At 39.1% G+C, this 12,473-nt stretch overlaps 1 protein-coding gene across 3 annotated transcripts in view; it reads right to left on the reverse strand.

Annotated features, from left to right (window-relative positions):
* Window positions 1-308: 308 nt before the first annotated feature.
* Window positions 309-12,473, reverse strand: part of JCAD (junctional cadherin 5 associated) — a 32,583-nt gene continuing 20,418 nt past the window's right edge. For 2 of the 3 annotated variants that reach the window (XM_026672184.2, XM_087947862.1), the window contains exons 2-4: window positions 9,699-10,019; window positions 3,586-7,046; window positions 309-2,119 (exon numbers count right to left, since the gene is read on the reverse strand). In XM_026672184.2, coding sequence (XP_026527969.1) covers window positions 2,085-2,119; window positions 3,586-7,046; window positions 9,699-9,979 — 3,777 coding nt within the window. In that variant the 5' untranslated portion in view covers window positions 9,980-10,019 and the 3' untranslated portion in view covers window positions 309-2,084. The remainder of the gene's footprint in view (window positions 2,120-3,585; window positions 7,047-9,698; window positions 10,020-12,473) is intronic. The other variant, XM_087947863.1, reaches the window with a different exon arrangement.

The following is a 12,473-nucleotide window of genomic DNA, read 5'->3' on the forward strand; positions in this document are numbered from 1 at the left end:
TTTTGTGAAGAATAGAATAGAATAGGATTGGGAAGAAACCTATGTAAGAAACTATATATTATTTTGCTTAATGTATAATAAATTTTAAACATTTAGATAAGTTTCTAATAGCAGAGGTTATAAATAAGGGATTATAGCTGCTGGGAAAAAAGCAGGCTATTTTTCCAAATAACAAAAAGTTCTTTGTGGGTAAATGTGTGTATATGTGCATATTTATCTCTTTGTGTACCTATTAATCTGAAATACTGAAATAGCTAACATGGTTTTGATAGAATAACAAACAGACACAAAACAAGGAGGCAGGATCGTTATTTCCAGAAGTATATTAACAAATAAAAAGAATAACAGACAAATGAGATACATAAACATTGAGTAAATTAAACTGCTATTACTCTTGGAGAAATGAATAAGGTTTGCCCTAAATCCAACTTAAATTCTTTTCTAAGTGACAAAATAACTCTTTGTGTGCTTACAAAGTATGAATCTTACCTGGATTGCCATTAAACAAAACAGGTATAAATATAATATTCAAACATAAAGGCAGGGTAATTTTTTGAGTTTCTGTACCAACATGGTGCTTACAAATCTGGCTCAAGAGTTTTAAATATAGGCACAAACAACAGCATAATAAAAATGGCACTAAGCATCAATGACTGAAATTACATATTTTTTGTTGCTTATTGCTAGAGTTGCCAAAAATGCAAGTGAAAACAAGCATCATCCCTTGTTATTACCTAGGGATGGTCCCAGATTTTCTCCAAGAATTAAATAGTGGCAAAGGATTCCTATTTCTATTAATGGGTACATTTGTAGTATAAGACTTCAGTATTTGCATCCCTACAAACAAAATTTACATACTTAAGGATGCAAACATTTTAAACTGATCTTTTTTATTTTTGGCAATTAGCTTGGTAGAAAGTAATCAGTTGAACCAACACTAGCAACATCCTCATGTAAAAGGACCAATCCAAGCAATAAGAAAATTAGGCCTGTCTAGGTTTAGGTACCTCCTTTATAAGACTGTTTATATACACATAAACAAATATAATACACAGCGTGGCAGCTGTAGAGAGAGACTAATGTGGAATGTGTAGAAGATGCATAAATAAAGCTTCTTAAGGGGTTTCTTTGAAAAACTCACCTAGAAGAGGGAGTGGGGGAGAGACCTTACCAATGAAAGAACTGGTCAACTGCTCACATAAAAGAAAATTACATCACATTCTGCAAAAAGATTGCTTGGATTAGAAAAGGATGTGTGCTGTAACAAACAAGCAAGATGGTGGTGCATAGAATGTTGGGCCCAAACTACAAAGAGAAAAAGGAAACAGAATGAACTACACAACAGGGAGGGCAGAACAGCAGTTAAAGTGGAGTTGATCCTGGTTTGACTCGATCAGAGGCTGCAAAATGTTCTGCCATATTTTGGGTTCACCTCCTCCAAGGGTGCATTTGTCTGTATTGTCTTGACATGCAAGAAGGAACGAATTCCACTCAAAGCCGTTTCAGACCAAGTCCCAATTGATTTCACAGTTGGTCAGTCGGCATTCAGTCCTGTTGGCAGGGCATCTCCTTGAACTGAAAAGGCAACAGTGGTTCTCTTGCAACCCGTTTTGTGGCCAATGTTCAACAAGGCCGAGAGTTCAGAAGCTTGGATATTTAAACTTAGAAATTCACATTCTTTCTTCAAAAATAATTTTCTTAATCTGTTTTTTACATTTTTTATAGAGAAATAAGCAACCCTTTCCCTGAGTCCCTCCCAAATTCTGTTTACCATTCTGACTGAACACTATTCAATTCAGTTTAAAAATGGCCAGTCCCTGACTAGTAGAGGCATTAAATCTTAATGCTTTGAAAAACAGATGGTTCCAGATTAAGAGGTCTTTGTGCGTGCGCAGATACACACACACTCATGCAAGTTCAAGAAAGCATACATTCTCCATAAAGACTTGTTTTCCTCCTCTAGCAGGTAAGATGTTTTACCAACACACTCTAAACATTGAGGCTTAAGGATATTTCCACATGGTGCCACTTAGAAAACTGCCTCACAAAGATCTGAAATCTCTTGAAAGCCAGTTCTTTTTGTATCACACCCTTTCAACCCGGCTCGGATCATAGACCTCTGTAAAATAGGAAGTGAGCATGATTATTAGTACTAACAATTCATAACAATTATATCTATATAGGATTTTTATTTCTTAAGCTTCTATATTCTATTTGTATTAGAGAGCCATTGTGAGCATGAAAAAAAAATTTCATACTAAAGCATTTTGTTGACAAAGTAAATATATGCTTTCATTTTACAACTAAGGAATGTCAACAAAAAATATTAATTAAAGTTTGCCTGCTGATAAAGGATAGCAGAAAAGCACTTAAAGGATTCAGAGAATTCTTAAAACACAACATATTGTATAAAATAGACAATCTCTGCATTGTGGCTTTTCTGGAAGTCAACTGTCTCATTCTAAAATTATAGCTACTTTTTATAGTTACCTTAGAAGTCATTCCTTAAAAATATAAATGTCTTTGTAACAGGATCACTATTGGGGAAGAGAGAAAAACTCACCCCATATTTTAGATCACATATGATTATTCTTTACCTAGCAGACTGTAAAGAGGTGAGAAAATTAATTAAAGTACATGTCATTAAAACATTCTGTTTGGAACACACCTTTGAATCTTGCTCTCAATCTCGCCTCCCTCAGTTACTGGAATCCCTCACCTTTGTTCAAAACCCAAATGGAATATCTGGCTAATACACAACCAAATTTCTAAGGTATCCTCCCCAATCTGTTGTCTGCCAGGAATGATAAGATTCCACCTCCCATCTTCTCTGTGATGTTTAGTCATCTTGCTAGGAATGATGGAAGATCAGATTAAAGCAATTCTTATACGCTAAATAAATAAAAGAACTAAGCTAAACTGATTCCCCTACTCAAAGGCAATATGGAACCACTGTTGGAATAAACAATATGAAATAAGCAATAATAAAAAGAAACAAAATTATATGGAACTATTCGGAAGGATGGTTCTAAAAGAACCTTCAGCTTTTAGACATTTACACTAAGAATCTGAAGGCAACTAACAACTCTATGAAAATATGAAAATGGAAAACCTGGTTTTTATAAGATCTTAGATTCAGCATGTGGGGAACTGTTTTTACTTTAAATGAAGCCCCAGATGATCCAAATATTTCCTTCTCTCTATTCATTTCTGGAAAGCATGATGGGTGAACATTGCAGGCAAAACTGGAAGTTATTTGAGTTTAAAAACATAAGACTGAGCATGTGGAACGGAAGATAGCAAATTCCTTCAGGATAACAGCATCTTCCACTCTAGGGTATTTATAATGGTGTATACCGGTAAAAGAAAAAGCCCAAACCTAAAACAGCTGGTTTATCTGATAGGGTACCTGTCTAACCATTGACTATCTCCTGTTTGCTTGCCAAAAATGAAATTGCAACTGCAGAATTCAGATCTAAGACTCAAACAGGAAATTACATTTTCTTTTTAAGACCCCTCTGGGAAAATGTGTATGCACCTAATAATGCACTCACCATACAAATCCTGGAGAAACTTGTATCTTACCTGAGCTAGGTAAATCTCTTCCAGATTTCTTTCTATTCCTATTGCCTAAATGTTCATTTTCATTCAGTGAGATTATACGCTTGGAAACACAACTGCCTTGGGATGGTTTGCGGGGAAATTCAGTGTGGCCAACTGCAGAATCACTTCCTTTCCCTTCTGGTTTCCCGACTTGTTTGTTGTCTTCATCTCTATCCTCAGCAGATCTGGCATTCTTTAGACTGAGACGTCTCATGCGAGAAACTGAATCAACTTCTTTCATCCGCGCTAAGCGATCCATGGCTGCTCGGCTTACAGCAGAGGCAACATTGCCTTGCACGGGAAGAGTTGCCTTCGAAGTGCTTCTAGTTTTCTTTTCTACATTCGAAGGGAATGATTTTCTTTCAGCAAGAGGAAGCTTAGCAGATTCAAGAGAGTAAGCACGGTCTTCTTGGCGTTTGCTAGAATCAGGATGATACCAAAAAGACGGTTCGCGGGTCAGCTTTCCTTTTCCACTACACTGCTCTTTGACTGATCCCAAGATGTCTTCTCCAATGAAAGTGCTTTTTGGCCAGCTGATTTTAGGCTTTCCTTTGGAAGAAGCCATATCTGCTTTCATTTCAGCCCTTATCTTTTTGTTTGACAATTCACTGCTGTGTGCCATGTTATCAGACTCTGAATCTTTATTATCAGCTGTTAGAGATTCCACAGCTACCTCTATGCCCAGGATCCTAGCTGCTCTTGCCTTAAGAGACTCATTTGGTGGAATGTTCTTTGTAGAAGAATTGGGAATACTTATTCCTTCTTTGACATCCAAACCAACAGATCTCAACTTTGGCTCAGAGCGCCTTTGGTTCCTTCTTTTAAAAAACAATGGTGCTACAGGTGCGGTTTCTGGTTCAGGGATATTCCTGCCTGCTGCCTTTTTGAGCTTATCAGAATCCTTATCCTTCTGGTTTTCAACACTTGCTTCCCTAGAATTAATGCTCTTGAATGGGACAGAAGAATTTTCACTGTCCGAGGGATTAGAAACATTTGATTTCATTGGATGCAAACCAATAGCCTGTTTAATAATCTTTCTCGCATTTTCCTGTTTTTGTTTTAGACCAACTGATTTATCAATTTCTCTCGTCTCTGAACTAACATTCCTAAAGTCGCTAGATGCAACTCTTGTATCTGAGATGTTAGAAACATTTTCACTTTCTGGTTTACTTTTATTGGTTCCCTTTTTAAACATAGAAGGGACTGATTTTATCTCTCTCTCTGCACCACATCCATATTCTTGGCTTCCATCATCTGCTCTACATGCTTTTCCCTCTGTTTTTTTCATTTTCTTCTCTTCTCTCTCGTGCTTTTGCTCATTCTCTTTAGCATCTTCACGCCTTTCTTCTTGTTTTTGAATCTCCTTATTAAAACTTTCCAATTCACTTATTGCATCCCAAGGACGTCGGCTAACAGGCTTTAAGAGAAACTGCCCAAAGGCTTCTTTGACACTGCAAGGCGATTTCCTTTCTTCCTTATGGGCAAAACTGGGTTTGTCTTCCCCCCCAGGAAGCCCTGTAAATGTAGTATGCAACTCATTCTGGACCCTTTTGGGGTTGATTTCACTCCTAGGACACTCAGGTTTGTCGGGTTTCTTAAGCTGAACTTTCCTAAGGGGAGGAATTGGTTTACCTTTCCAGTTACCAATAGGTAAACTACTCGGGGCTGATTCTGTAGTAGATGATCCGTACTTTAAGAAGTGGCCATTGGTCAGTGTGTTTGATTTCCTAAGTTGTGACCCATGAAGAGGCTGCTGAATTGGCAGTTCTTCTCTGAAACTAGTTTGTGTTTGCTGGTCCTTGTACCTACTGCATGGCCATGAGCCAGAATACTCTAATTTTTTGGGCTTTGGAGGCTGCTTGCCGCTGTGATCATTCGTTTGATTGAACTCTAGTCTTTGAAAATCTATCTCTGACACATTCTTATTGAGCATGTTTCCTGCAAGGGCTTGGAGCTCCGAATCAGAAGACGACGTACTTAGGAAACTCTGATCTTTTACATGTCTATTGCAATACAGTTTATTGGTCTCACTGGAAGAAACTGGCATGTGCAGTTCAGGTTGAGGTGGGACAGACACCAAGCAAAACATAGTTTCATTTGTTTTTTTCTTTAAATGGTTTTTGCCTTGAATTTCTGTTCCAGGTTCAAAGGCTTTCACTTTCGTCAGTATCTCAGAGGAGACTTCTGTTGCACCTGGTCTTTGATCATATGGTTTGACCTTGGAGAATTCGGTATTCAGATTGTTGCCTGTGTCATAAGAGTCTTTTTGGGTGCACAAGGCACAACTATCCTGATCTGCATTGGATTTCACCAACCATCTGCTGCTATCAGAGACCGGGCTACGTTTTACAGCAATATTTGTTGAGTCTGGTACATGGACATGTGAATTATTGAACTCTTGAACCATAGAATTTTTACAGAAGATGATACTACTCTTATTTGCATCTTCTGCTTGGTCTTCCATCTGATGGTCAGCTGGATGTATTACTTTAAAGTGCCGTATTCGCGGGTCATCAAAAGGAATATATTGAACAGAAGACTGATGTCTCTCTTGAGACATCTCTCTCTTCACCTGTGTTTTACTACTACACAAAATCTGCACTTTCTCTTCCATTTGTAACTGATTGACCAAAGACTCGGTACCAGTACAAATACTCTGCTCTAGAACTTGCATTTCCTTAACAAAGCACTCAGCGTCGTCAGACACTCCTTCAGGTACATGTTGATTCTTACTTTGCTGACCAGGAGATTTGTAAGAGGGAGGAGGGTTGTACTCTGGTGGCTCTAAGGTAGAATCTTGACCTGGTTTATCAATTTTGGTTTTACGTCTTTCCTGTTCTTCATGTGGTGGATTGGTTTCCACAATTCCCCTACTCTGTTGATGAAATTCATATGAAGGAGGCTTCAGGGGTCTGCCATACTTGGTTGCTGGTTCAGAGTATTTCAAATTTTCCAACTCAGGCTTTACTTTATGCTGTTTACTACTGGCCAAAGCAAGAATTTCAGCAGAGTTGGAATTCTCTGGTGAAATAAATCCTGGGAAAGACTGGGGTTTATTCTTAACATGGGAAGCCACAGTGTTTTGTCTTTCTAAATACACATCTTGATGCAGGCTTTCTTTATTATCAATATATGGCTCACGTTGTCCAAATGCAGTTGGTTGTTTCCATGTTTCTGTCTTCAAACTTTGCCTTCTGTGGTTACCAGGAGGTTTCATCGTCTCCTGTTTGTTACTCCTCATATTCTCTAATTCTTCAACCTCCCACTGACCTTTGTTTTCACCTTTAAACAGGGCACAGGCTGTAGCCTTTTCTCTTGTTTCACAGTCTACTCTATCAGAATAATCATGAGCAATGAAATCTTGGCCTTGTCTTGTCCAAACAACAGGATCGCTTTCTTTCTTGGAGTATGAAGACCTACTTAGCTGTGATTGGTCATAAAGCCTGCAAATGAAAGGAAGTACCAGTGAAGAGATTTTTGTAAATGTTTTCTTTTCTCTGGATCTAAGTTAGTAAAGAATCTGAACCAGCCACAATCATGAGACACTCAACTTATTTTCTTCATATTTCCGAAAAACAGAACTTTTCACAACAAACCACAAAAGAGTTCGGATTGTAACTATATTTTGTAATTAATATGCCTCTCTTTCTTCAGCATAATGTTTATATGATAGGAAACTGCTATGTTACTTTTTACGACATACATAGACACTTTTCCACCCCGAGATATAGCTTCTTAAAATTAATAAAGAATTACAGTTGTGAACCTGGAACAGATTTTAAAACACAAATTATTCTTAACTATACACTTCTTTTTTTCAGGACAGCCTGCCATCCAGTAAGCTTTATGTTCTTTTGCAATCCTAAGATGTCAGTTGGGGACATGCAACCATGCCCAATTTTTAATTTATGGCAAACCAAACAATAAAAAAGAGTACTTTAGCAAAAGAAAAACAGAGGTGCTTGAGAAGGTATACATCTGTGGGATGTCAAAGAGGGGCTAGAACCTGTGCAGTTTTATTCCCTGAATTATGACAGTATTCAGTATTTTCAGTGTATGCAGTTAAAACTTAAGTCTTTGTTCATTAGCTTGACCTTCCAATGACCCCTGAAAAAAAAGGTTTTCCTCACAGTACTGATATCTGTTTAGAAGTTTAAGGCAATGAAGGAAATCAACAGAACCATAATTTTTGATAGTGTGAAATAAATTTTGTATAAACTAGAAAAGAATTCTTCCTCTCACTTTGGAGTATATGCTGGCAAGCAAGATAACATTGCATATTTATCTAGAAGGAAGATGTTAATTTAAAATCTTAAATTTAAGACAATTTCATCTCCAAAAACAAAAATAAGCAACAAACAACCAAACCAAAACCACACTTCTCTTCCATGTTATCTTCCTAGCATTGCCATTTTTTTTAATAAAATCAATATTGAATATATTGTGTGTGAATGTGTATGTCTATTACAAATCATACTTTACAGAAGATAACAAAATGTGAAACAGAGCCAGGAAAAAATGTGTGTACCTGGGTATGTAATACAAATACTGATCTCCCCCATTGTCCATGTATCAAACTTTTTTTATATACAACATAAACATTTCCTTTTCTCCTTCAAGCAGAAACAAAGGATTAAATTTACCAAGTAAATGGCTAATTTTATTTAAATTAGCCAAACATTTCAGCAGGGTGGCTGCAGTCATTTATAGTTTCATCTATCTTCAACAGCTTCCCTCCCAATTTACTGCTTTCTTCAATCACTCATGCGATTGAATCACTCATGCAATAATTCCCTCAGTCATAATATGTATTACACATCAAGCAAATTCTCTGAAAATGTCTTATAACAGTTTTGAAACGAACTTTTTCTTAAAAACTGTGAGCAGCTACCTTTTTTAAATTGGGTCAATTTTGCATGAAATATTTTTCACATTTAAACCCCTCCCACATAAATTGCAGTGAAAGCAAGCAGAGAAGACATCAGGGCTAATCTTTTTGGCTCTGACCGAGAGTGATCTGCATTTTCTGCATTAGTCTTTTAAAACAAATATGTGCCACAACTTTGTTATAAGTAGCTGCAACAGAACAATCACATAATATTTCTCCAAATGGGCAATCTTTCGTGTGTAGGTTGTTTCAGTTCCAAAATGCATTTGTATCTAGCTGCAGGGAAGCATGAAGCTGCAGCAACACATTTTATAAAGTGACGACAAGGCCACTGGCTTAAACAGGACCTCCAGGAGTGGCTCATATTTGCTTTAGTGAAATTCAGTTTGAGACTTCCTGCTTTTAATAACATTATGTAGATTTCAATATTAATATGTCTCTAGGGCATTTTTTGTTTTCTTCTAAGTCAACTTTACTTTTTTACATTTCCAAAGCAGTCCTTCTCCCCACCCCACCCCAAACAATAAACCTACTAAATGTAACTGATAAATCATGCAGATTACAAATATAAATTGACAGATTAAATTATTTGGAAATTAGCTGCAATGTTGGCCCCCAATCCTTGTTTATTGCTCTAAGTATCTTGCTTTCTGATAATACAAATCTCCCAGTCATTTGATCCATCTAGGAAAAGATTTGGTCAGATTTGCAAGATGTAACAAAGCTGCTGAGGTTTAACTGGTGTATGTGTAATATAAAACATATTTATAATTATATTTAACCTCTCTTTCTGAAGTTACAATTCTTTTTTCTATAATGTCTTCTGTCTAAACATCAAAAGCATAAATCATGAATCTATTTTATTTTTTACATAAATAGGATTACAAACATAAGTTAAACTACTGCAAAACTGTTTTTCTTCAGTGTTTCTGGAAGATATCTGGAGAATCGACTGTCCAAGTCCAAATATATGCAAAAACATAACAGTGCTTATTAACCTTGCCTAAATTATTAATATAAAAGAGGTAGGGACCCATACCACCTGGCCATACTTTCAATGTGATAAATGTAGTGTAGAATTAACCTGGTGAAGCACATGTTACTCCCTCTTACGATGCTTTCAATACAATTGAAATTAAGTTTCCTGGTGCATGCGCTTCAACATTTTTTGACAAACAGCTGATCAAATTTAAAAAAAAATACTTACCCTCTTTGCATATTTCTTGGACCTGAGAAATCTTCCTGGTGGACATTCTTTGGCCTCTCTCCGATGACAAAATAATTATCGTCATTGTTTTGGTATCTTATTCCTTTATTGGTCTTTGGTATGGCTCCTGGGTGGACTGGTAAACCATTCCGGGGTGCCTGACCAGACTGCCTACCAGTATCTTCATGTTGATCTCTGTCACCTGGATCTTCCGATGAATTGGTAGGATTTTGGGATTGCTTGTATCCATGAGAAATCAGAAGGTCGTCTACGCTGAACATATTGCCTTAGTTTTATTTACCTCAGTATCTCAGTTCGTCACTGAAAAAGAAGGTAAATAATTTCGTGAGTAAGTAGTAGAGTAACCTTGAGATACGAGCAGTCATTGTTTGAAGTTAGGACCTCACCCCTCCCCAAAAAAGCTTCCTACAACCCTGTTTCAAATTTATGGCAGCTGTATTTGCCCTTACAGCCATAGGGTCACGGCAGCATCACCCCACCCCCCATCTATCTATCCCCTCCCCCACCTATCCTGCCCTGATGAGATCCCCACAGTGCTTCCCCGTGCCTAGAGGAGGCAGGGCTCTGACAGTTCCTGGCAGGTGTTTTCAGAGTTTTCTGCCCCAATCACCTGGCTATTGAGAGACCACAAACCTTTCCAAGGTTTTTGCTGCTTGCCTGACTGCCTTTAGGACCCATACACAGGAGCAAAGAGATACATGGGCATTTGGTGCATGTTTGCAATGCTTTTTTCTTTAGAGCCCAGTTTTCAATCAGCTACTCAAGGCAAACAAGCTGCAAGAAGGTTTTCTTTGCTTCCTTCCTTCCTTCCCTCTCTTTGCTCCTTCTGCAGCTTGTCCTCAGCCTGGCAGTCATTCATCAAGGCAAGTAACTTACAGATTTTGTCACCTTCTTTCCAGGCATCCCGTAAATTTAGCAAACGAAGTGGTTGAAAAGAATTTGGATTGGAAGCAGATATGGAGAGTTTAGTTCCGTGATGGCAAACCTATGACATGCATGCCAGAAATGGCACACAGAGCCATTACTGCCGGCACATGAGCCCTTGCCCAGAGCAGGTCTATTGCGCATGCATGCGCACCACCCACCCAATGGCTGATTGTTGGGAATCTGGCGTGCATGTGGGGTGTGTGTGCAGGAGAGCTCACGCATGTGCAGATATGTGGCGCGCATGGGAGGGTCACTCATGGATTCACAGTTGTGCGGTGCATGGGGGGTGGTCATGCGCGCATGCACAGGGTTGTGGGGGGACCCACGCGCATTGCCTTCTGAGTGCTGGCACATGAGGTACATGCAGGTAGCTGAGTTTCCCAAAGCCCAGCAAGAAGCCAGGAGGAGTTTGCAGTCTCCTGACAGCCCGCTCATCGGGGCAGAGGGCCAGCCCACAAGCATGGCTTCATCATCGGCCAAACATAGAGGCTTGTTTGGAAGCCTCTCTGGCATTGGAACATAGTGCTAGGCCCGAAGTTAACTGAGCTCTTCCTTTCTGCTAGGCTGCTGTTGGCTTTGCAAAGCTGCTTGTCTGCCCCCTTTATGGTACCAGCTGGGTGACTCCCTCATGCTCCTCTTAACCAGCTCTTCATGTTAACAGAGGCATCTGGGAGAACAGAGATGGGAGGGGTGTGTGCTAAGCACGTCTCATTTCATGGATGTCACCATTTGCGACTATAACAGGCAGGCTCCATTACAGTCATAGGTTAAGGATTACATGCTTTCAGATCCACATAAAAAAAAAACACCCTGGTTTAGAAGTCTAATTGGACCGTTTCAACACGCACATGAATAGGCTGCTTGTAAAATATATGTATAATGAATTTAGGCTGAAAAGCAATAATTTGTCAAATAAAACCACAATGCAATTTTAAGCAACTCCCCTTTGAAGAGATATATGGGAGTAAAGAGATGGGGTTCTCTTAGACTTGAATAAAGGTGGGATACCCTTTACTGTAACACATTTCCTCCTTAATAAAGCAGGAAACCTGCAATATATTTGAAAGGTCAAAAGCTGGCAGTGGTTCACACATATAGTTCAATGCCAGCCATGTTCATTGTGTGCCTTCTGCCATCAAATATTTACTTATATGTTGCTGCTTCTCTTCACTTTCTCCCAACTCAAGCCACCATACTAACATAAAACAATCTGGACTGCAGACATAAGAGAAGCTACTGATCTCAAACCTGGTACACTGTTCTTTAATATGATTTATTGTGAGATTTATTTATTGCCATATGGTTTATTGACATGATAATCTTAGGTTTGAAAAGGTTTGCTCTCATCATGACATCCATGTAGATCCTTAAGGTAGATGAGCTAGGCCAGTGTTGGCGAACCTTTTCGGCACCGAGTGCCAAAACAGGACCACATCTGCATGCATGCGGGAATGCTGGAAACTGGAAGAGCAACTCCCTGATGCGTGCATGTGGGAGTGCCGGAAACCAGAAGAGCAGCTCTCCAGTGTGCATTGCGCACTGGGAAGCTGAGTTTTCGGTTTCTGGCGTGTGCCTGGTCTTCCCATTTCTGTGTATGTGTGCGCTAGGAACCAGAAGCTCAGCTTCCCGGCTTGCACACATGCACTGGGATGCTACTCTTCTGGTTTCTGGCACTTCTGCGCGTGCGAAGACCACCTGGTCAGTGCACATGCATACACCGGAACTGAGAAGAGCAATGGGCGATGGCTGGCATACCTGAAGAGATGGTTCTGCATGCCACTCCTGGCACATGTGCCATAGGTTCGCCATCACAGAGTTAAGGCTTAA

The sequence above is a fragment of the Notechis scutatus genome, chromosome Z (genome assembly GCF_049901735.1).
Source record: "Notechis scutatus isolate UNSWTSFEM ecotype Mainland chromosome Z, rNotScu1.2, whole genome shotgun sequence".
NCBI classification, from domain to species: Eukaryota; Metazoa; Chordata; class Lepidosauria; order Squamata; family Elapidae; genus Notechis; species Notechis scutatus.